General features: G+C 42.3%; 1 protein-coding gene across 9 annotated transcripts in view; it reads left to right on the top strand.

Annotated features, from left to right (window-relative positions):
• Positions 1 to 25,680, top strand: part of plekhh1 (pleckstrin homology domain containing, family H (with MyTH4 domain) member 1) — a 168,726-nt gene that overhangs the window by 126,395 nt on the left and 16,651 nt on the right. For 7 of the 9 annotated variants that reach the window (XM_079692024.1, XM_079692023.1, XM_079692021.1 and 4 more), the window contains 10 exons: positions 5,099 to 5,279; positions 16,123 to 16,185; positions 18,948 to 19,097; positions 19,193 to 19,276; positions 19,769 to 19,850; positions 20,394 to 20,573; positions 21,613 to 22,310; positions 22,828 to 22,906; positions 24,159 to 24,250; positions 24,877 to 25,024. In XM_079692024.1, coding sequence (XP_079548150.1) covers positions 5,133 to 5,279; positions 16,123 to 16,185; positions 18,948 to 19,097; positions 19,193 to 19,276; positions 19,769 to 19,850; positions 20,394 to 20,573; positions 21,613 to 22,310; positions 22,828 to 22,906; positions 24,159 to 24,250; positions 24,877 to 25,024 — 1,723 coding nt within the window. In that variant the 5' untranslated portion in view covers positions 5,099 to 5,132. The remainder of the gene's footprint in view (positions 1 to 5,098; positions 5,280 to 16,122; positions 16,186 to 18,947; positions 19,098 to 19,192; positions 19,277 to 19,768; positions 19,851 to 20,393; positions 20,574 to 21,612; positions 22,311 to 22,827; positions 22,907 to 24,158; positions 24,251 to 24,876; positions 25,025 to 25,680) is intronic. The other 2 variants (XM_079692025.1, XM_079692026.1) reach the window with 1 other exon arrangement.

Below are 25,680 nucleotides of genomic sequence, written 5' to 3'. Positions count from 1 at the left end.
TCCTTCCGTATCGCGCACTCATTTAATGCAGATGCGGAGGCATACATTTAACGTAGACGCGGGAGGTTGTTTGGGACTAAAGTCGCTGTATTTTCTGAGATGTCTGAAGCCGGGTTGAGATTTTTTTTTTTGCTGACTGACGGTTTTACGGTTGCTACTTTCCTTCTAAGCGTCTAGCTAGCACACCTGTTCCTTGTGGCCTTTTTTGGACAAAAATACTGTCCACTGTTTGCCCTTGGGGTAGCTCCACAAGCATATTAAAACTTAATCAAAGCTATAAAAAAACCCAAAGAAGCACTATTCTTTGTTGCTTTTTTGAGGAAACTCTGCTTCTTTATAAGTGCCACACATGCACTTTGTATCAGTACGTGCATCTGGATAAATGCTTCTGCTCCATACATCACCCTGAGCCCTCCAGCAGCAGCAGCTATGGCTATTACTGAACACCTACCCGAGCTAAATCATGAACAGAAGATATACTCTGTCACACAATGTATGGTTAGGGCTGTCTCTTACTATAACTCATGCAAACAAAGCCTTTCTCCAGCCCTGAAGTGCCACAGGAGAGGCAAGGCTCTTAGAGAGAGAGAGAGAGAGAGAGAGAGAGAGAGAGAGAGAGAGAGAGAGAGAGAGAGAGAGAGAGAGAGAGAGAGAGAGAGAGAGAGAGAGAGAGAGAGAGAGAGAGAGAGAGAGAGAGAGAGTGGGGGGGGGGGGGGGAGAGAGAGAGAGAGAGAGAGAGAGAGAGAGAGAGAGGGGGGGGGGGGAGAGAGACAGGACAATTGCAGAGGTAGATGTTTACACCTCAGCACTGAAGAATGTCAGAGCCTGTATTTAAGGCTGGGACTGATAATGAGTGTGGTCAGTTTGTCGAGGCCTGTCATTAACCTGAGCTGGGAGAAAGAGCCGCTCTCTGGCAAAGGTAGGAGGAGAGGATGTGGAGGAAGGGAGGAAGGTGGCGGGTGGGAAAGGTGCTGCAGGAGGAGAGGGAAGGAGCGCAGAGGGATGGAAAGTGAGAGGGAAGGAGGAGGGGAGGAGAGACACATAGAAAGAAGATAAGGTGATATATGGCAGGCGGATAAACAGCAGACTGTCTGCTTTGTAGTGTTTTATGCTTTTGGGGGGTTTCCCTTTGCTGTATGTGTGTTATATACAGGCAGTATGAGAACAATAAAGCACGTTTTGATCATTAAAGCACGGGAACATGTCACAGTAGAGGCAAAATACATTTTTGAAAAGCAGCCCCTTGAATGTCTGATTTTGAGTCATTACTCCATTTGAATCTGAATTATTACAATATATCAATCAAAGCAGGGAAAACACTGTTATTATCAAGTTTTAAACACTAGTTTTCCAAGAGTAGGGTCAAAGGTTAACACATGTATATCTGCTTTGCCGATTCCCCCCTCTCCTTTATTTATAGGTATACATCCCAGCTGCACCAAAATAGTGAGGCACTAATTCAAACAAAAGTGTGAGGCCTATTTCATCGGATGGGAGTCGACAGAGGTCCTCTTTGTTAAACATACGGGGCCGCGGAGGAGAAGATACGGCAATATTTAACGCACCCATAATAATAATCTGTCTTTGTCTGCTTTCATACACACAGCGATCTGACACAACTGACCTAGATTTCCACACATGCTCCTGTGCTGTTTGATGGGTATCTTTTTTTTAATATATATATTTGACGGGGTGTGTGTATGTAGGGGGGGATTCCAAAACATAGTGGAGCCAAGTTGGACCTCAGAAAAGACAACAACAGCGGGGATTTGAAATGTCTGGTGGGGATGATATCACTGAACCATCTAATCACTTACATCACCGCAGCTGTATGCTCAGCACTGTGTCAGTGTGTGTGTGTGTGTGTGTGTGCACATGTGTCTGTTTCCAATCTATTTCAGTGTGTATCTCCATCTGTGTCTGTCTAAACTCTTGTAAGCAGTCTCTGAAGAGTTACGAGGAGCCGGGGAGCGTGTGTTTGACTGTGTGGTGATTCAAGAGGTTGTAGTCAATGTAAGGACTGACTTGAGACTTGCACTCGTGTGTCTTGCACCCTCTGAATAAAGGTGCTTTTGCAACACCCTGACAGACTGAAACGCTGCATACCGTCCCATAAAAAAAAAAAAAGTATAACAATCTCTGATAGCTCCCACATTTTGAATAAAAACTCTCCTCTCTGGATATCAAATCTCGCTCAGTCTGAGGAATAATGCAGTATAACTGTCAGTGTAGTCAATGGAAAGCAGCTTTCGGTGATGGCAGCTGTAGAAACGAGCCCGCTGGGATGGCTGCGGTGGCGTTTCCATTCGGTCGTCCTCCCGAGTGTTTGCTCTGGCCGCGGAAATGTGTAAAGTCTCGCAGCTAGATGGAAGTAGAGAAGCTCCAAGGGCCTTCGTGTCTGTCTGTCTGTCTGTCTGTCCGCAGCCAGGAGAGGATCCACCATTCTGGGCTGCATATCTCTCTCTGGGTGGCCTGGTTTTTACCAAACATGGATCTAGCATGCAGATCCCAGAGAGCTTGTTTGTGTTGTTGGCTTCCCCCCCTCCCCCCCATCACGTGAATATTTCCAGTATCAGAGAGAGCAGTACTTATCAGATCGTATATAACATCAGACTCGGTGGAAAATTGTCTTCTTGCGTTTCTATAAACCATTCCACAATGGAGGGTTACACTCTTGCAAATGGAGAAAATGACTTCAGCTGAAATGTCAGCTGTAACAAAAGCTACATTACTCCCGTCCACACACACAGTGAAGATGACCTCATTCTGGTGATGATGTGGTGTTGATTTGATTCTAATGCACGCTGATGCAGAGAGGACTTGTTGCCTTTTGTAACCTCTGCTTATCCTGCTCAGTAGAGAGCTAAACTTTACACTTCAGTTGGGTTTTTGGCACTGGTTGGCATGATCTAAAACAACCTCTGCTATGTCCAACAGTGCTAAATGAGTTGTTCCTGGGAGAATTAGCATGGCAGCGCTGAGAGTTTTACCACCCAATGGCTTGTTTACACCCAGCTGTTAGCTCCTGGAGGAAAGCCTGGACTCGTCTGTCCTTGCTTGCCCTTCTGCGGCAAAATCAAGCGTTCTGGTTTCCCCTCTTCCCAACCCCGACTTACGACTTTACTTGACCTCCATACCCTGGTGCCTGCCCCGGAAAGAGAGAGGGAGAACCTTGACTGTCCGGCCTGCGTACAGCGGTCGGCTGGTGAAACCTCCAAAGGCATGACTTCTGTAATTTGTTTGCTAAGCCTGTATTTATGAGCATGCTAATTGTAGGGAGTGCCATGCTGCAGTTATAGTTGCTGGACTTTGAACGTCTGCTGCTGTGCTGACGCTGTCTGGCTGCGCCTTGAGTCTGTCTGTTTGAATACTGCTTAACTTTTTCAGATATTTTTCATTCTATTTTTGTACTCCACTACATTTGGAGGTGACTGTTGTACTTTTTATTACTTTATTTGATAGCTTCAAGTGAGTAGTTAGCTAAAAGAGTAGCTAAAATAAAAAGTGAACTGATAAATATACATTGACATATGGTTATAGGTAAAGATATCCAGCAGCAGTATATAAAGTTATTAAAACGAGCTCCACATTTACCAGCTGTGTTGAGACACTTTAATGCATCACAAATCACAATACAGTCATTTAATATATATTATCACATAGACCATAAAACATAATGATGCCAATACTGCCAGTACTTTTACCTAAGTAAGATTTTGAATGTATTTTCAAGTATATTACTATAATACTAAGTAGTACTTCTGTCCCTCTGTTCATTTAGCTGAAGCTTTTTTTCCAAAGCGACTTGAAAAAAGTGCAATGCGACCTAAAAACAGCAGTAGTGCGAGTGCTTTCAATAAGCCAAACCTTTTAGAGTGCTAAAGACAGAAATGTGAAGTTTAGTTTTTTTTTGGGGTGGATTTCATTCAGTCTGTGATGGAAGATGTGTAGCCTAGCTGATGTCCTGATAAACCTACTCTACGCTCCATTTATTTAGTGTCAGTACTTAAAGAACTGCAAGATGTCACTCAAATCTCACACATCACTGCGCTCCTGTGAGATATAAGCTCAAAGCCTCATTTTATCTGAGGATAATCGGACATTCATTGAGTTCACACAGTTGGGGCTTAACCTTTGTGAATGAGAGAAAAATAGCCACTAGTCAGCCCTCCTCAGGTAAAAATAACCTCAGCGCCCCAGTTTCCCACATTCAGCACTCGGTCCATTCATCCTCACACATTCTTTCCTCCTTTCTTTGCCGAGGCGAGCGGACACCCCCCCCCTCCTGTGTGGCTGTGATGGGACTGTCACGCAGAAAGACACTATTGTTCTGCACAGGATCCCGTTTCACTCCTGCCTTGTAATTAAGAAGGGATTGCTTGGCTGGAGAGTTGTGGGTGGGGAGGGGCGAGAGACCAGGGGATTGGGTTAGTAGGTAATTTGGCTAAAAAGCAGAGCGCTGACCTGCTTTGGAGCTGGCCTGGGAGCCGGCACGCATGAACCCAACTCCCCCACTGACACACTGAGCCTCCCTGCTGGGGTTTTGTTCAGTGTGTGTGGGCATGCGGAGAGACAGCAGAGGAAAAAGGAAAGAAAGATTTTGGCATTAGAGTCCGCTGAAAACTGTGTGTTTGCTCCTGCGCACATGTGAATGTATGATTGTTTCTTTGTGGTTGAATGACACATAGCAAAACAGAAAGTAAGAGGAAGCTTTCATTAAACTTTAAAGACTCATCGTTGCTTGACTCACATGACCCCAGTGAATCATGGGAAGTGCGGTCAACAAAGGGCATTTAAAGAGGTTGAATCACTTTCTCTCGTCTTGAGCTGTAAATGAAAAGCTGGACTACTTAAGTAAAAATAAAACGTTCACACGATTATTTGTGTGTCTTGTGTGGGCTGAGAGGAGCTGAACAGAAAGAGATCTAGATTCAAGGTAAATGTGATAAAGTTTAACAATAGTGAATACCATACACCCCTGACAACAAACTCACGTCGGTCACACCATATATATCCTACCTGTCTTATTCTGTTTTTCATTCTTATCTTATTTGCTCTTATCTTTTTATATGTTATGTTTTTTTTTGCTTTCTTCCAGTGCAGTCAGGAGATAGATTTTCTGAGTCCTCGCCATGGCCGACGTGCTGGAGAGCGGCGGGGGTCCGGGGGCCGTCAGAGTGGCCAGCGTGGATTGGCAGAAGCGCTGCATGGCTCTGGAGATGCAGCTGCTGAGGTTCAGACTGCAGGCGGGGAAAATACGAGAGCTGCTGGCAGAGAAGGTAAGAGAGAAAGTAGAAACTCCAAACTTCAGCTGCACAAACTCTTTAAAAGTTAGTCAAGTGGAATGTTTTTACTGTGGGGAGATTTACAGGGTCGCACTACACAAACTAGTTCTTATATAAAACTGAGTTACTGCTAAATATTTACATCTAGAAACTCCCACGTGTAACTATTGTGTATGCTAAATGAGCTAGCTTAACCCTTAGATGCGTAGAGAGTGACTGGACCCTACTCTTCCATAAGTGGGTCTAAAAGGACCCGTATTAGAATAAAATTTGTTTTTATGCCATTTTTGTCATTTTGGTTAAGAAAAATCACTTGTATAATATTTAGTATTATATTTTGGTTCACACTAGAAATATTTTATATTTAATTTTTCACTATTTATAACTTTAGACATTTTTTTTACATTTTGAAAAAAAACGTTTTGAACATATTGTCCCAAAGATCTATTCTGAGACCCTCACAGTATTTCAGTCCCTTTTCAAAACTCATCTCTTCTCCTCTTGTCTACTCATAGCCCACTCCCCATCAATCCATGATGGTTGATCAAGTTTGATAGTCCTATACCCCCCACCCTAACCTTCCCTTATATTGTAAAGCGATTTTGAGTCCTTGAAAAGCCCTATACAAATATAATGTATTATTATTATTATTAGTATACTGACAGGTCTGGCTGTGTAAAATAATCTTCCTGAGAGGTGTCACTTGTGATGTAGTCTGTGTGGTCTACAGTGAATGTATTCCTGACAGCAACAGGTGATAAGAATCAAAGGTTCCCATTTCATTTCATTTTGAACCTTTATTTACCCAGGTGTATCCCATTGAGATCATTGATCTCTTTTTCAAGGGAGACCTGCTAAATAGGATCCCATAGAAAATGCATGCGGGTCATTTTTGACCCACTTATGGAAGCTTGGGGTAGTAATACAAAAACTACAATTTCTTAAAATGTAAACAAAAAATGTGAATGGCATGATATCCAAAACATGTTTTTTGAGGAATAGCTGTAATATGAAATAATAACGAAAATGTAATTACAAAGATACTTCAAGAAAACCACTTCACCGGGTCCATAAAGGCCCACTTATGCATTTAACGGTTAATTGATAAAACTACCCTTTAAGAAAATATGACATGGAACATGGCGGATATATCTGACCTAAAACAAAATCAAAATACTATATTACAATAAAACAGGGCAAGATTTAATTATATATTCTAAAGAAATCAAACGATATAACTTGTTTTACAACACATGGGGTCAATTAGGTTATCATAATTGAATATTTTTTACTACTAACTCTGAATCAGAAATATTTCTCCATGTACAGTATGCATATAGAGAAAGAACAGTCCTACCAACATTTATGAAGGAATAGTCGAAGTTTTAGATTTCATTTGCCCTAAAACTGGAGACTGTGAGGCTATGGTGACCTTTGGTCTACACTGTTGGAGTTTTTGCTTTCTATGGCCCAGTAACATCCCAAAATGTTACTAATAGTCAGGTCTGAAAAAAGACTGAAGACAATGTGCTCAAGCATACAAACCTCAGTCCGCTCTTTCTTTTTCCATATATTTCATCTGGAGCATTTGAAGTCTTTATTCAAAAGCAATAGTGGAGAGATAACAGGAAATGAGGGAAAGAGAAGCAGTCAAGGTCAAACCAGGGCTCTGCCGTTCATGATCTAAAGCTGAGGGCTTCCAATATTTCATCACCAGTTTGAAACTTATATATATTTAATGAAGCAAACCAGTCCCAGGGAGAGTAGGTCACAACTTAACTGAACATGTTTAAGTGTAGGAAGAGCAGTTCAGATTTAATTTGACTCAGAAACTACGCCCAGCTCCTCTTGGATGAACATGACATTCCCCAAACAGAAGGGAAATGCAGTTTGTCCAAAAAGTACTGAGTCCAGTTTGCAGATTTTCCAAAAACCTGATGTAAATTGCGCTTTTGATCTCATCTTTCACATCACTACCAAGAGGTTAAGTCCCCGTGTACACGAGGACGATACGGGTTGTATCCGCATAGTTTCTCTTGCGTATAGCCCTTTCGTTTACACGAGGCCGTAACAAAACGATAGAAACGGACCCCGGCCGCAAACGATAACGGGTCCCAAGGTGGATAGGTCTGCAAACGGAACGCTCTGGGGGGTCAAACGGATCCGTGTGTGTACGCCTCTATACGATCATTTTCTGATAACGATGAAATAGCCCTGTCTCCCTCTCCCCACGTCTCCTGCTCAGAAATCTGCTGCTGGGCTGTCAGAAGAGGAGGAGCAAAAGAGAGGTTCCGTTTATTATTCTTATATTATTATATAGAGTATAATTATATAGAGTCGAAATCAATTTGTTTTAAAGTCCGGAAGATTTCAACTTTAACGGACATGTTGACCGCCGTCCACCGCGGAGAATAAACAGAAGGGCAACCATGGCAACCATGCTCCGAGGACTTCTTTGCTGCTCTTGGTGTATTGTGTGGCGGCAGCAGCGCCACTTACAGGCCCGGCATATGTACTACAGTGTTTCCAGCGGTCTCGTGTGAACGGACACGTTAATTGAGCCGAATGCGTGTGAACGGAATACTTTTTTGAAAACGCATACGGTGCGTAAACGCAAACGTTCCCGTGTAAATGGGGTCTAATGGCACGTTTCCACTGCAGCGCGGAGCTCGCTTTAAGCGTGCCGAGCCGTGCGGGGCCCGTTTTTGGTTGCGTTTCCACTTGGCCTAGTACCGGCTAGCGGGACCTAATTCACAGTTTTTCTGGCCCCATAAAATCGTGGTTCTAGGGCCAGGAACAACCAGGCTGAGTCGGGCTGAGTATACTAAACTAGAGAGAGAATCGCTGGCAAGGGGGCTACAACTACAACAAGATGAACATATTTGACCGGGATTTAATTGTAATACACGTTTCAAAATGATGCCGAAGTAACAACATACTGATACCGGTTAGTAAAAACCATGAATTCATGCTTTGACAAGTCTGCAGACAGACGGCAGGCGAAAAACCTTTTAAAATGCGTGTTTTCTAAATGAGATTGGCTAAGCTAACGTTGTAAATGCTCCGACCGTCACAACAACGGCCTGCAGACATAAATAAACCAGCGACTGTATTCACCATGAAACAGACAGTCTGTGGTTTGTACTTGTTTAACTTTTGTCCAGTTTCTGAACAGATATGAGGAGCTGTGAGCTCTGAGGGCTAACAGCTAACAGCTGTGTTGTTTTTCTGGGGCTCTCATCGAAGATGACGTCACGGCTCCGCCTACATTGCGTTACTATAGATACTACCCCAGTTCCTAAACTGTAATGGAAATGCGCCATAAAGAGAGCCAGTCCTAACGAGGCCGAGCCAGGCCGAGCGAGGCCGAGCAAGGCCGTGTAGTGGAAATGCGCCATAAGACTGGAACTGAGAGTCAGAACAAAGATTGACCAGTACATTTAATGTTTCTATAAAAGAAAACTATTACATCTGTTGGGTTTATCATCAAACACTTAAATGCATAGATAGAAGGTTCAGAGAGCTAAGAGTTATCTGGATTTTGAGGAACATTTAGCTTGATTGTTGACCTAACCTACAGCACGTACCAATGATTTGGCCTTAATAATGCTTAAATGTTTAAGCGTGCCGTGGTATTGTAAAGATTAGTCATGCCGTTCCACTCTCATCTGGCCAAACACTGTGCAGGTCTCACTGCCTCATCATCCCCTTCTCCTTCTGGCATTGTTTTTAAGTGTTTTACGCACGAGAAGACGATTAAAGCCTGAGAATCAGTCCGAATTACAGGTGTGGATGACTGTGTGTTTATGTGTGTGCGTAAAGACAGATGGGATTACTCTGCGTATTTGGTAAACATTTTTGCTCCACTCATTCTGTGTCATCAGAGTTTGCCTACAGTTTGAGCCAAGAGGAATATTTAACTCATCAGTGATGGTCAAAGTCGGCCAAACGCTTGTAAAGTTGCGGCTGTTGTAAAGTCGGACTACCAGACATTTTTGAAAGTAATCAGCTGTCATCAATACATCAGCTCTGCTCTGACGATGTGTCGGTAAAAGAGTGGAAGTGTTTGGATTAGAGGAAGGAGTGAGTTTAGTTGCAGAAAAACAAATCTCTTGTCTGAACTTTTTAAAGTTTTTTCACATGTTCTTTATAAACTTGTATATCTCAGAGCTGATTTTGTGTGCAGCGTCACAGTGTTTTAGATTTCTGCTTCATCTCTACTGCGAGAGAGGTTCATATAGTCGGTCAGCCGGATGTTTACGATCCAAACATAACAAATGTGTCTGATAAGAGCAGGACGACTCCCTGCTGTGCCCTCTGTCAGGTCCGGTCACACACACACACACACACACACACACACACACACACACACACACACACACACACACACACACACACACACACACACTGGTTCTTCCACTAAAATAATCGGCGAGGAGGTCCCTCACAAGCAAAAGGGATTTTTCACAAATTGGCGACCAAGACGTTCTTCGATCTTATGATTGATCTATAAAACATTACAAAATTATTGTTTAAACCAGTGGTTCCCAACCTGGGGGGAACCACTGGTTTAAAGGATGCTTCTGGTGATATGGCAATATTTAAAACCAGCAAAAACAAGGGCTCCTACAATACCAGCTACCGATGACTGAAGATGTGGAAACAAATACGTCACTTACTATGATTGATGGTTTAAAATGAGACAAATAAAAGAGGTGAGGCAACAAGGCTAATTATTAGTCTAATGAACATGACACATTTAGTTTATTTTTGGATCAGTCCTACACACACCTTTATGGCACTTGGTGTATTCGTAAGCAGCAAAAAATAGTGCCCATAAAAATCACAATGTTATCCTGTTCGAGTGACATTTAATAAATTCTGCAGCACCAAGGTTACTTAACCCTTAAAAAAAATGAAAGTATATACTTGTGAGCTTTTTTTTCATAGATTAAGTGTTCAGTATGAGGTAATGGGTTCAGCAGGGAAAGAGAGGTGCATTGATGTAAACGAGTTTTGGTCTTTTCATGGAAGTTTTTTCAATAAAAATGTAGAATAATATCCGGATTATCCTTTCACCACTCGTAAAGCAATGGTTTCATCTTGCCTTATTAAGAAGTACCCAGAGTCACACATACACACTTGTACAAAGTAGTGTTTGTTCATACATGCACATACACATCTTTTCATTTCAGCCATGACGCCAAGAATAGAGTGGAGTTCAAGCTTCCTGAAAATTAACTAATTACTTTCTAGTTAATAGCCGGCATACACAGTAATGATTGTTAGATTTCCTTTTGCAAATGGTGCCAAGAAATAGGCTGATTAATCTCTCACTTTTTCTTTCACTCCTCTCATGTACGTACACTCTGACACACAGAAAGCGCTGAGCGGGTTTAAGTGGAGGCCCGTGCTGCTGAGTGTGTTTTTCTGGTTGTGTGTGTGTGTGTGTGTGTGTGTGTGTGTGTGTGTGTGTGTGTGTGTGTGTGTGTGTGTGTGTGTGTGTGTGTGTGTGTGTGTGTGTGTGTGTGTGTGTGTGTGTGTGTGTGTGTGTGTGTGTGTGTGTGTGTGTGTGTGTGTGTGTGTGTGTGTGTGTGTGTGTGTGTGTGTGTGTGTGTGTGAGTGAGAGGGGGGCTACCATGCCCTCATGTTATTACTTTTTGGAAAGTCTGCTTCACGCTCTTCATCTCGTCTTTTGCCAAGTTAGGAGTGTTTAACGCATTGACCCACTTTGGTATGGAAAAACATGAAAAAAAAAAAAGAGAAGGTTGACGTGGTAGCCTGTGACACGGCGTTCATCCCCCAGAGACTGAGTGTGTGAGGGAGAGGAGAGAAGGAGATGCTCCATTTGCCTTGTGAGGAGTTTAACAGGACAAGTACTCCCTTTAAGTTCTTACTGCAGATTAAGAAAGTGCAATCGACAGCTAGCAGCTGCTGTAGTATGAACACAGAAACTTCTCAAAACAAGAAGAACTAGGGAGGTAGCTAGGAGAGGAGATAGTCATTTTCTTTGGGGATCAGTAGAAGTGATGCAACTTAATAAGTAAAGAGGCCCTATTATGCTTTTCGGGGTCTTCCCTTTCCTGTAGTGTGTTATATAGGTTTGTGTGCATGTAAATGGTCTGCAAGGGCTAGAATCCCAAAGTTTCCTCCAGAGGGAGTTTCTCTCCCACACACTCCCCCCCCTGCCTCCATTGGACTCCTCTCTTTACTTTCACAACAGTTGTGACATCACTATGTAACACTTGCGCTTCTATTGGCTGTCAAATCAAATCAGGTTTTATTTATATAGCACATTTTTAAAACGATTTTTGGTCAAGCCAAAGTGCTGTACATGCAAATAATAAATAACACATTACTGCAATCGCAAACAGAAGACAATAAATTACAACGGCAAATATAAAAATCAAACACAGGGAAATGTTATGAGTCGTGCTCCGCTCTGACTAGAAGGCCAGGGAGAAGAAGTGAGTTTTTAGCAAACTAACACATTGTTCATGATAGGCTAAGGGGCGGGACATCTCTATGCAGTTGACCAATCACAACAGAGCCGACCGGCTAACCAATCAGAGCAGACTGGGCTCTGGTTTCAGACAGAGGGTGAAAAGAGGAAATACTACTCAAGCCTTCTCAGGAAACGAGAAAAGGCAAATGTCAAAAAGCATAGAGGAAAGAGTATCCAAAACGTTTTTTCTTTTTACTTTGGAAAGTCTTAAGGCTGTGCCACAATATAAAAGTACCTTACGTAGAGGAATAATAATTGGTGTTATTCCTACTCCAAGTTTTTCCTTTCACTGCTTGGATAATCTAATAGTGGACAAATGAGATGAACCTCCATAAGTCTCACATGGCTGGAGCAGCAGCACACTGCAGTTTGACTCGGAGGTCACCAGGTTCATGTGTGTGTGTAAACATTTCTTTTCATGAGAGGATTTGTTTGCATCAGCTCCTACGTCATAGTTCAAAAGCCTTAGTCAGTTTTTAGTTCAGGTTGGTTGCTTGTGTGCATCTCCTGTGAAGAAAAGTGAGGAGCTAGATTTCTCTCTTGTCTTTGTTGGACCTCTTTATCAGCTTGCTCACTGATTAAAACCCCCTCCTATTTGTCTACATATTAATGATTAAAGTTGAAGCATTAGAGTTATCGGAGCATTATAGGTCACTTTGTTTTGATATTGAAATGCTGATATGCTGAAATAGTATTCAAACTGTGTGATGCCTTTTTTGTTGTTGACCCTTCCTCTAATAGCCTGTTATTCATCTTTCTCTTATCTGTCCCCCTTGCCCTCTTTTGGACAGGGAGGTTTTAACATTTAATGATTGAGTTCCAGTAATTGCTAACCATCAGCTCTGCTCAATGGTTAATGAATAAAGTCAAGAGGCAGGTAGAAAACTCAGTGAACTGATTTCAGTAAAACCAACTCTACTGTTTTAAAGGAATTACAAATTCTTCCAATTTGTCCTTTTTACCATTTAGTTTTTAGATTCAGATCACATGAAAGTTGTAAGAAATGCAGGGGGGAAGTGAGAAAGATACTGAAGACATGTGTGTCAGTAACAGGTACTTCACTGTGACAGATCTGTTGTATCTGTTAGATGATGATCTGGTGTCTGTGGCCGCTCTCGTCTTATCTCCTCTCCTCAGATATTATCAGTCCCTCTGGAACCCATACTGACACAGAGGAGGCCGACACTCTGCTTCCCAAGGAGGAGACAATCTGTAGTTTAGTTCAACTAAAGGAGACCAAAACCAACAAAGCATTAGTCTCTCTCTCTTCTTTGGTGGATGTGTTTGATGCTCTTTGTTTAAATTTAAATCCTTAACGGTCGGGTCACAAATATATCATTTTAATTGGCTCATTACAAACTACTGAATCTACCCACGGGGATTAATAAATGTCCATCTTATCTTATCTTATATTATTTCATTTATCCGACCAACACTCTAGTTTAAAGGTCAACCATCATGCTATTTTTAGAAAATAGCATAGGTCTTAGATCTATAAAAAAATATAAAAAACATGTCTATGAAGTGTTTTGCTCAAAATACCAAACAGATCACCCATTCTAGCCATGCCTCATATCCCTCTATTTCACTTCCTGTTTCAAAAGTGCGGATTTTGGTTATAAAGCTTTAAAAAAATTAAATGTGATAAAAAAAAAAGGAGGGGTCTGAGCTCATGCGGGACCCGGAAGCTACTGTCTAAACTAAATACTGCGGTGATGAAACGCCATATCATGGATTATCAAGGAGTATTTCTGAAACAGTATGGAGCTCAAAGGCTTTCTCTCTTGCCGGTTATACCACAAGGTGAGTTCCTTTTTATTTCCTGCTTCTTCACACACATGCTCTCCAGTACAGGTTAGCTCTGAGTGTTAGCGATGCTAATGTAAACACCGACCATATTACGTCCAAAACAGTCCGGCATTGTTTCTGATAGCAACGTTTCTGATAAGGCAGTGGGTGTAAAGTCAGCCTACATTCACGTCATATCGGACGCATATCTGGATCAGCTCCGTTGTAGCCCCGTTTTTAGAGATTTGGGTACAAAGGAAAAGAGAGGGTTTTATTTTCTGACGCTGCCTGAGTTCCCTGACACACCAGGGACACATATTTATGTATAACAGACATCAAAAAGTGCATTTTGCATGATAGGTCCCCTAATAAATAGTTTATTTGATTTGAACTACTTTTAGCTGTGGTGATTTGTGCAGAATATCATGACATCTGCCACTGAAACTGCTAATTGAGAGGTCTCCGTAACTTGACCCCCCCACCTCATGAGTTTTCAGCCTCTCAGCAGCAGCACTTGTTGCTCCGTGGGCTAACAGATGCTGGATTGCAGACATAGTTGTTTCACGCCGGCTCAGCAACTCTGTCCAACAGTTGCGCTCTGCAGTGACTAAACAGGCAGAGATAAAGTGGCAGCACAAGTTTACAAAGTCTGAAAGTAAAAATAAATCGCTAAAAGTAATACGGTTTCAAAGGTTATTTTGAGTTAAAAAAATGTTTAGGATACTGGAGATTTATACTTGAGTAAACCATGAATCATCCTCTGTAGAGAAAGACTGATCTTAAGATTCCCTTGTCTCAACCCAGTCCTCCCCTTTTCTCTCTTACACACTTTGATGGATATACAGTTTTAATAGTTAGCTCGAATCAATGGATTAACTTAAATATTGGAAAGATAATACAATGTTTAAAAAGTCTGCCTCCAGTAGAAGGAATGCAAACTTGACCAAACACAAATATATTTATAATGTGTATTGTAACAACTATATAACAAAACATTGTGACAGGTGGTGTTGTCTTCAGCTGATGTTGCTACATCCTAAAAAATGTTGCTTACTTCGGATGTTTAATTAATTGTCTCGTCTTCCTACCCACAAAACATCCTCTCAATGAAGCCACTTGAAGCCCAATTGTGATGCTAAAGCTGTCCTCTTCATTGACTAAGTCAGAAGCTTTCAGTCCTGAGATCTCCACCATTTGCTTTGGTGAACTCTGTAAGGTCAAGGTCACACCCCCTGACCTCTAACTCGTCCTCAAACTGGATGCAGCGGCTTTTTATGGCTTCTTCTGAAGACTCCTCTCACATCTGTTCTACATTTTGACTTCTTCCCTACTTTGTATTCACCTCCAGTGCTGCTCCCCTCTCCTTCTTATTGTTTTTGAACGGAGGACAAAGTGCTGTTTGCTCTTGGGCTCAGGCTGGGCGAAACCTTTGACTCACAATGAAGGTTTTTGACCTCAAGATAAGGAGTCATCCAACCACTAACCATCAACATGCGCTCTGGCTTTAGTGAGTGTTAATCTGGCCGTGAGGGAGCGTTCAAATGTGGAGAGTGGAGGATCCTGGGAATCAGGGGGCCTTTTACGGAGGTGACGTGAAGGGAGAGAGAGAAAAGAAAGGGAAACAAAGATGACGGGAGGAATTCAAATACATCTCTGCAGTAGAGTGGATCCATTAGTGTGTTTGTTCTCCTTTCACCTGGGTCACTGAACTCACAAGAAAGGGAGTCCTGTGTTGAACTTGTGTGTGTGAGCATTTTTGTGCATGCACTTCTGTGTGTGTTGCTGCGAGAGAAGGTACTTGCAGATGTGTGCATACTTGCAGGATGGACAGTGTTTGCCTTTCAAAGCATGAGTATGCATGCTTGCACAAAAGGTGACGCAAGCTTGTGCACACACATAGTAGCATTCTTCATCACACTGTGTTTGAGCAGCGTTGGAGAGATGTCCCGCCTCCTGAGGGCCTCTCCGCTCTCTGTGCCCTCCTGCTTAAAGTGCCCCTTCTTGTTAAAGAGTAACTTATTTTTTTTCTTGTGCTGCTTCTTCTGTCTGACGCGGCTAAGACTTTACCCTCTTTTTTTTCCTGCAATAATCATATTTCCATTTCTTTCATTCTTCAAGTTGTTCTTCATAATAATTGTGTTCTTCCTCATCTAAGTTGGTTTGTTAAAGCTTCCCACTACATTCATTTTTTAAATGTCTTCCCTTTGGCAAAATAGTGATTATAGGAGTGTGTGTGTGTGTGTGTGTGTGTGTGTGTGTGTGTGTGTGTGTGTGTGTGTGTGTGTGTGTGTGTGTGTGTGTGTGTGTGTGTGTGTGTGTGTGTGTGTGTGTGTGTGTGTGTGTGTGTGTGTGTGTGTGTGTGTGTGTGTGTGTGTGTGTGTGTGTGTGTGTGTGTGTGTGTGTGTGTGTGTGTGTGTGTGTGCCTGGTGGTCTATCGGTGTAATAAGTCATTCTGTAGCCGGTCATTGAACCTGTCGCTCTTGGCTGCACAGTAGGTGTTTTTCTTTCTTTAAATGACATGTTACTCTTCTGTCTCTCTCCCAGATGCAGGAGCTGGAGCAGAGGGTGATCGAGTCTGACCAGCGAGCTGAGAGTGCTGAGAAACAGGTGCTTGTAAAATATTAAAGGATACTTCCATAATATCACCAAAGAGAAGTCCAACAGGGTGAGAAACACGAGTGGTCACATGATCACACAGGTTTCTAACAGACTTCCAAATTAGCTTAACTTGCTTCTTAGTTGTTAACCTTTTTAATTAAAATGTTAATCAATAACACTCATCCTTTTGAATTTGAGTGCTCTTTATGCAGCCTACTTTGGACAAGAGCATTTGGAAAATAAATCTAATGTAAAATTGACCACTACTTGTCATTGTGCTAATTTACCTATAAACTGTTTGTTTACAACCTGTATAAACGGCTTGTGTTTTTTACCATGTTGGACTATGTTGTCACACTTTTTCTAAGTTCTTGGATTGTATTCAATATTTTGGTAACATTGATATCATGGCTGATGGAAACCATGATGCCCGCATCACACTGTCCCGAAATTGACTCGCGATGGACACACGAATATGAAATTGTGAGTTTCTCAGGCTCCGGCAGCAACTTCGTGCTGGCAAAATCTTTGGCATTCCAAAAAATTGCCGAAGGACCTTGCGAAGGTTCATTTTCGTGTTGAATTCGTGTGTCAATTTTGCCCTTCGTAAGGCCATCCTGAGGGCATCTTGTTATCATCTGTGCCATCGGGCATTTGCCCCGATCAGAGTGAGGGCGAATGCCCGATGGCACCGATGATAACACGAAGAGAGAGAGTTCAAAATCATGAATCTGCTGACCTTCATCTTTCGACAGGGGTCCCACAAGGTTCAATCCTGGGACCATTACTATTTTCGCTCTATATAAATGATTTACCATCTGTATGTCCTGACACAAACATCCAAATGTATGAAGATGACACTGTAATATATGTACATGGAAGCAATATGACACAAGTGGCTAATGAACTGACAAACATCATGGTTCATGTAACAACTTGGTTGGAACAATGCTGTTTGCAACTAAATATTTGTAAAACAGTATGCATCTTCTTCACCAAAACAAAGTCCTCTTGTGTTGCGCCAGATGTTTTTGTGTCAGGGGAGAGGCTACAGGTGGTGTCACAATAAAAATACCTTGGATTCATGATTGATTCAACACTCAATTTCAAGGCTCAGGTTAAAAAAATATGTAATAGGGTCAAATTCAGTCTGTCGAATTTTAGCTTTACCAGAGATTACATGTCAATTGAGGCATCTCTGATGTACACAGACTCTACGGTTCTCTCACACATCACCTACTGTTTAACTACCTGGTCACATGCCAGTACAACAACATTAAAACCACTGGAGTCATTGTACAAACAAACACTCAATATACTGGACAAAAAATCTGTTTTTTCGCATCACTGCCCAATACTCCAAAAATACAACTTGCTAAGCTGGGAAAACCTCATTAAACATGCAAATGCTTGCCTTTTTTACAAGATTGTCCACGGCCTTACCTCACCTCCTCTTAGACAGTTTATTAACATACGCACAACTGCAACTAGGGTAACAAGAGGTGCAGCGAGAGGAGATTGCATTATTCCACTCAGAAAAAGTCTTCATTTTCTGTTAAAGCTGCTCAGCAATGGAACTCAATCCCACCTCCAATCAGAGACCGGACCACATTCACTTTATTTAAATCAAAACTCAAAATATGGTTCGTGGGGAATCAGGTCTGCCGGCACTGACCCAATCTTCTGCTCCTTACAACCCGCTGTCTGTGTTTTAACATGTTCTTTTGTTTTGTTTTATTTCTTTTGTTTTAATGTTCTGTATTTTAAATTGTTTTATTTAAGTATCCCAGTAATGTCTGTTGCATGTTTTAAATGCATTGTATTTACTTGTTTAAAATGAAATGTGTTTTAGGTTGACTTTTAAAATCTGTCCAGGGACTACAGATGAAAAATAGCCTCTTGGCTAACTCTGGCACATTTACAGAAATGTTCATTAATGTGCACTGTCCCTGTTAAATAATTGAATAAATAAAAAAATAAATAAAAAGATGACACGAATTGACAAGATGCCCTCACGAGTGCCTCACGAAGTTGCCGCTCACAAAGTTGCTGGCGGAGCCTGAGAAACTCCACAGGCGGTCATACGATGGCTTAAGATGCCCTCACGAATGGCCCGATGTTGTTACGATCAGAGCCGAATTTGAACATTTCCTTTATCGTGTGTCCATCGGGTGTCAATTTCGGGACAGTGTGACGCGGGGCTTAACCGCTTGTAAAAAACTTGAACTGTCTTTTAAAAAAGTAAAAAACGTAATATTAAGATGGCTGAAAACTCTAGAAAAAGCTACTAAGTGGACTTTGAACTTAAAAAAGTTTTCAAGATCAAAAATAAATGTTCATGTAAAGCTGAGTGGTATCAGAAGAAATCCTAAAATTGGGATCCAGAAGTCAGAAAGTTAGACTTCGCATTTGTGTTCATCTAGAATAGAGTAGAAGTCAAACTAGGACTAAACAAAGGGTAATACATAGCTTACAGTAGATATCACACACACTCTGTCTCTGTTGGGTTTATTCTCCCATTTGCTGTCATTACTGGCCGTTCCAGGTGTTTTCTGTAGGTGGTCATTTAATGGTTCCCTTTCTTTGAAAACAACACATACCTGAGAGCTTAGAAAGCCCTTTCTTGTGTTGAGTTAGCAAAAAGTGTTCTCTGTGTTTTCTTCCCAACTTTGTCTGGTGTCTATCAAAACTTAACGGAGCGTGCTAATTTGAGCTTTCTTTTGGCCGTGCAGCGTGCTCCTGAATGAACTCCTCTAATTATTCTTTTTCAGATCCATGTCATGGAAGAAAAACTGAGGTCTGCAAACATACAAACCAGCGAATCAGAGAGCTCGTTGTACAGAAAGTATCAAGAGCTGACCAATCAGGTTCAAGAAAAAGATGCTGTGATAAAGAGATTAGAGGTGCAGCTGGAAAAACAGGTAAGGATGGAGCATCAGATAAAGAAAGACATGTCCATTTATGTTCAGACAGTGTAGGTTAAATAATCCAAAAACCCTGTTTCCTCTGTCTGCAGATCTTAGTCAGAGCCCAGGAGGCCAAAGTTATCGAGGAGAAGGCGGCCAAGATTAAAGACTGGGTCACCTTTAAGCTTAAAGAGGTAAGCTCACACGTGTAGAGAAACACCCCGACTCAGGGAAGCCCTCACCAAGCTGAGAGACGACATCTGTGGAAACAAGAAATGTTTAAATATAGCTGGTTACAAACAGTCAGAAATGAGAAATGAAGACACATTTCTCTGTAACTAAGTAGTTCTAAGAGTCATAACCATACTTGCCAACCCTCCCGATTTTCGCCCTCCCCCGGTTTCCTCCCGGGGTCATATTGCTCCCGCATTTCTGCTGCGAGGCTCCGGCGCTAACAGTTCTAACAGCTCCGGCTAGCACCCGCCCCCCCCCCCCCCCCCCTTCCGCGGTGGTTTTGAAATGCTCCCGAGTTCTGAGGTCTCAGGGTTGGCATGTATGGTCATAACACTTGCATAAAAACTAAAATTACAATATTCATTTAAAAGATAGAAACAAATGTTATTGTTTCAACTATAAACGTTGTGTAAAAAGTGCTGTTTAAGATAATTACGTGTGCTTTGTTGCAGATGGAGCAAGAGAACCAGAAGCTGAAAATGGCCAACCTGAAGCAGACAGAACAGATAATGCTGCTGCAGGACAAACTACAAGGTAAATACCGACAGAAGAAACTTCATTTGGAAAGAGTGAAAAGCTTTTAGGTTTTCATTTTACGTATTTCAAGTCTGATTATACTATACAGGGTACTACTTAAAAAACAAAACAAATACTCTACTCTTTCTTTTGTATGATTTTCACAGAGTGCTGCATCCAAAAAATTTAATGTTCTTTCTAAGCTTATCCCATCCACGATCTTTATGAGAGTCCAACACTAATAGTAAATTAAACAAAGTAAATACGTTTACAATTTTTTTTAAATATAATGTCTGCTGTAAATGTAGCCAGTAGTTAAGTATTAGATTACAATTCATAAAGTAAATGTATTCATTCGATTTTCATTGATTTGTACACTGTTTATTTGGGCAATGCACTCCTATTTCCTGCTCAAATATAGCAGATATTGTCAGTATTATTTTAGCAGTTGTACAGTAAAAGGTCATGTAGACACGTAGGGATTGAATGTTTCTGTTACGATATTTTCCCAGAGCTCCAGTGGAGAGAGACTGAGTGACAGGTGTTGTGTTTCTCCTGCAGCTCTCTTAGAGAAACACGCCTCCTCTGGATCTCCTGCCACCTATCCTGTAATAGATAACCACCTGGTGCCCAGCAGCCCGCTGTTTCCCCCCAGCTGCCCCGAGACCCCACCTGCACCGGAGGACTGCTGGAGGCAGGCCGGCCCCCGAGGAGCCTCTCACATCAAGACCTCGCCCACAGGTGTGCTGCACTTACTTTATATCCTCTGGGGAAGGGAAGCAGGAAGCCTTTGAGGCATGTGGTCGATCACATGACTGGAACACAACAATAATGAAAGCCTTACCAAAATCCAGTTGAAGATTTCCCAAGTGTTTTGCTTATTCTACAGAGTAAAGTAAATAACTTCTCAGCAAATAGTTTTAGTGTTTATAAAAAGCATTTTAACACATGTTATCTCAAACCATAGAACATGTTCATGAATCCTGCTGCATTCCTTATAAATTACCTTTCAAAAATAACTTATTGTTGAAACACTAATCTTTGTAATTATCATCATCTGGTGCCTCACTAATAACTTTCTTAAACGCATCTCTTATCGTCAACAAGTTGATCCTTTGTGTGGGCATTCTGCTTGGATGTATTAAAATTACTCAATGTTAAAGCAAAGACACGATATCAACCATTTTTGGATCCATATTTACTTATATAGTGATGTACAGTACATGTGACACGATGCATTTCCACACCCTGCTACTCATAAGAATGAACAAACATTGTTTCTTCCGTGCATACTTGCCAACCTTGAGACCTCAGAAATCGGGTGCATTTCAAAACCACCGCGGGGGGGGGTGGGGCTGTATTAGATTAACATCTACAAATGCTTATTGTAGTTGTAAGTGCATTGTCTTGCAGCCTGTAGCACCATCCTTGATGGGGCATGTGTGTGGGCTGGACCTGTATTTTTCAGGAAAGGAGTGAGCAGAGGGTATAGTTGTCGATTCTTGTTCTGTTTTCCGCCTCACCCTCTCAAAATTTCAGTTGCGCATGCTACTAAAGAGACGCGCTACCATGGAAACCAAAGAATGGTGTAGCTGTATTAAAGTCCGAGTGGAAACAGTCCTGAGTAAATCTGATTTTGTCAGAAATCGGGAGAAATATGACCCCGGGAGGAAACTGGGAGAGGGCAATGAAATCGGGAGTCTCCCGCGAAAATCGGGAGGGTTGGCAAGTATGCTTCCGTGTTATCTTTTTCTCAAATCTTTTGATTGTGTCTCCTCAGACGTGAAGCAGAGCAGTAAAGCGGTTTGTCTCGGGGACCTGAGGGCCCATGACACGGTGTCTAACAGTGGTCCCGAGCAGCTGGTGGTCCCCGAGGGTCCGACAGGAGGCTCTGATAGAGACAACTCCTCAGATGAGCTCAACAGCAAGTTCCGCTCTCAGTGCCTCCACTCCTCCTCTTCCTCCTCCTCTTCCTCCTCAGCCTACGAGATGGCCCACGGCCCAAGCTCCCCGGAGTTGTCCCTCAGGATAACCCCCAAAAGCCCCCTCCTGTCGCGCTCCCCCTCCACCAACAACCCCTTCCCCAATCCTTCAGTTCACCAATCCGGCGCCAGCATGACGCTCCCTAAAGTCCGGACCCCCCTCACCCCCAGGGACAGCATCCAGCTGGTGAAGAAGCACTACAGCCAGCCGCAGCCCGGCCTGGACCGCCTGCACCAGCTCAACGTCAGCATCGACATCATGAGCCCCTCCTCCACCTGCTCCACCCTCAAGAGCTCGGGCACCTCGCCCTTCTCGCAGGTTGTGGAGGAGACGGACATTGATGATGGGCTCCCTGACAGCATGGACGGGGTGGTGGAGGGGTCTGGTTTAGAGGAGCTGTGCCGGGGGGGGGTCTCCTCCTCCGTGGGACTCCCAGACGAACAGGATCAGCTCGATCCTCCGCCAACACCTCCGTTACACCGCTTCCCTTCATGGGTATGAGTCTTGTTTGAGTCTTACATGCAAGCATGAGCAATAACTTTTTGTAGCTGCCACTGCCCGGAGCGTAGGATGTTTGAGAGATGAAGGTTGATACCGCTCTCATGTCTGTACAGTAGATATGAAGCGATCAGCAGTCAGTTAGCTTAGCTTAGCACATAGACTGAAAAAAGGGGGAGACATTTGCAATTTTAGAAACTACTAAAAATATTCCCATCAATACCTTCTGTAACATTACAAATTATTTTATTCACACAGATTTAACAAAGAAATATATAATATGTAAATAAGTGAGTTGTAGAGGTGTGCTGACCAGCTGGTAGCAGTATAACTTCAGATGTACCGTACCCCTATGAGAGTACCCCTATCTATCGTACTGAAAACTGTGAACAAGTGTATTTCCCGAAATGTTATTCCTTTAATGAAGACATAATATTGTACCGTCTGAAAGTGTTTATATTGAATGTTTGAGTGGAGTGAGGGGGGAATATAACTGCCTTTGTTCTCTCTGCAGGAGAGTCGGATCTACGCTGTGGCAAAGTCAGGAATGAGAGTATCAGAGGCGAGTCCTGGAGCCAGGGGCCCCGGGCGAGGTGAGTCCCCCGCAGACTGAAACTAGCCATTCACTTTCCTTTAACATCCATTTATTGTCCGTTTAATGCAAATAGAAAGAAAGAAAATAAGTTCATCATGTGTAAAGGCGAGTTTCTTTATACTGCATATTTCAACTAGATAATTACAATTCCTTCATTTAATATATTAAAAGCATTTAAAAAGAAAAACATTATTTAGGACCCATTAAAAAAGCCATTAAAGATGTAAGAATAAAGTAATTCAAACAATCTAAAATAAATAACTCTGCATGAGCCTGGGTGGTGTAGAGAGAAGTCATTACTCTGAAGTGACATGTCATTCAGCTGTGTGGTTGGTTTGGATCCGTCAGAGCCGCCTTTGATGTCACTTCCTCCGGCCCGAGGCTACACACACCTGCACAGGTGTGGGCCGCTCTCTCTTCAGGAGGCTCCCTTTATTTTCTTTAAAGAGCCGAGGACGAGCGTAAGAGTGGGGGGGGGGGGGGGGGTAAAGAGGGGCTGAGGGAGAAGCAGCTTTTTAATCAGCCGCGATGAAAGGAGGTGGTCTGGGTGTAATTACTGCGGTGCGTTCTGTCCCGACATCTTCCATTTTGTCAGGATGCAGACAGCGAGGTCTGACAGCTCTCTGACTGCCAAGTGGTTCATTCAGCCTCCTCTCATGTTTGTGCCTTAAGGTGCATCTGTCGGAGTGTTCAGATCTCAAATTGAATACAAAGGGCCAGATCTAAAAAAAGAATATGCTCAAGACTACTTATCTTTCAGTAACCCTCGTGTACTTTTCTCCTGCTGCAAATGTGTGGCACTCTGAGAGCCAAGACCTTCTCAAAGGCCAAATGCCCTGCCTTTCAATATCATTGAAAAAGAAATATAATTATTATATCCGCCTCCTGATTTCGATCCACCATAAAATCTAATGGGTTCTTACTTGGCCCATGTTACATAATTTCCCCCACTTTCATGACAATTAGGCCGGTAGTTCTTCCGTTATCCTGCTTGGGAAACCAAAACCATTACCTCCTAAGTGGATGGAACTTCAAATAGATACATAAGATATACTTTCTTTTTCCTCCTTAGCAGCTATTCAGACTTAAAAATTACAATGGCATTTTTTTAAATTTCATTTTCATTTGTGACCACTGTTATATTTACACATTTTAAATATTTTTAAACAAATGCTCTGCTATGTTTTGTGTAGATTTCATAAGAAAAACTACAGTAAAAAAATTCTGAATAAAAAATGTGTATGTTGCAGGGTCTACTTTACCCCAATATCCAGCGGCAGGTCCGTTCACCCAGCTGATCTACAAGAATATCAATGTACCGGTCTACACCACACTGAAAGGGGTGAGTGAAATATTCTTTGTTATCATGATATTATTGTTTTAGGTTGTGTTTTACTTCAAGGTCTCCTATTATACTGTTTTTCATCAATATATTACAGGTTTCAGATATATACAAAACATGGCTCCAAACACCAGACAGATCATTGCAGCATTACCCATAACCCCCTCTGTTTCAGCCCTGTTTCCAAAGTGCTGATTCTCTGTCTGTTACTTTAGATGAAAATAAGGAGCCCCTCCCCACGCCCCTCTGAGAGAGATTTGGTTAGAAAGAACTCAATGGTGCTCTAGGAGGAGATTCAGGAGATAAGGTGGGGGGGGGGGGGGGGGTTACCTTGGTTGGTGATTGGCTAATGGTCACACAAGACAAAACATCGTTATGACATCATAAAGTGGTCAAAATCTGATCAGCTCATTTTCAGACAGGTTTTTATAGAAATGGATCAGGAAAAAAAGAGAGAGAATCTTTTCTCCTGAAACGTTCAGAGTCTCTTTACAAAGAGGGGACACGTGTTGATGTAGAGGAGACACGAGGAAGAGGGGACACATGTTGATGTAGAAGAGACTTGAAAAAGTGGATTTTGCAGAAGAGGTGACCTTTAACACTACTCTTTCCGATGTTTGTTTCAGAAAGCCACTCAGATCAGCAGCGTTCCTCTGCCTGACGATGACTCCGGGTCTGAGGACGACAGCAGCTCTCTGGCCAGTTTACGCACCTCCATCCTGATCCCCGACAAGAAGGGCAGCGTCCCCGGGAGCCCCAGAGCCGCCAAGAGAGGTGAGTAGGAGCACAGGGCAGACAAATTAAGAGAGGGAAAACCACACAGCTTTAAAACGATTAGGGACAAAGCATGTGTGAGATAAATCATTTTAGATCAAGTGTTTCATTAGCTAAAGGAGGGATGTTTGTGGAGAAACTGAATAATTACAGTTCATGCTGCAAAGATGCATGTTTGTAAATGAACACATTTTCCTGTTATTAAAAAATCCTTGAAGAAAAAAAAAAAACCTTAACTATGGCTGTAGCTCAAGGGGTGGTTTTCCACCAATCGGAGGGTCGGTGGTTCTATCCCGACCTTTTTAGACATTTAAGTGTCTTTGGGCAAGATACTGAACACCACATTGCTCCTGTAGGCATGGCCAAAGCTGTATGATCACTGTCTTTGGATAAAAGCTAAGTGAAATGTAAAGTAATTTGTGACAGACTGAGCACCATTCTGCCCCATGCTATTCAAACAGAGAGATAACCAACACAGAATAGGCAGAATTGTGTCCGCTCACCAGAATGGTATGCAGTTTGAAGAATCTGCATTGGAAGGACAGAGAGTACCAAGATACATTTGAAATCACTAGCTGAATTAGAAGAAGGGAAAGCAGACTACAGCACTCAGTTATGGAATTCCATTTAAGCCAAAATTAAATAAATAAATAAAT

Source organism: Notothenia rossii, assembly GCF_949606895.1.
Source record: "Notothenia rossii genome assembly, chromosome: 7".
Classification (NCBI taxonomy): Eukaryota; Metazoa; Chordata; class Actinopteri; order Perciformes; family Nototheniidae; genus Notothenia; species Notothenia rossii.
This window is presented reverse-complemented; position numbering and strand designations above follow the sequence as displayed.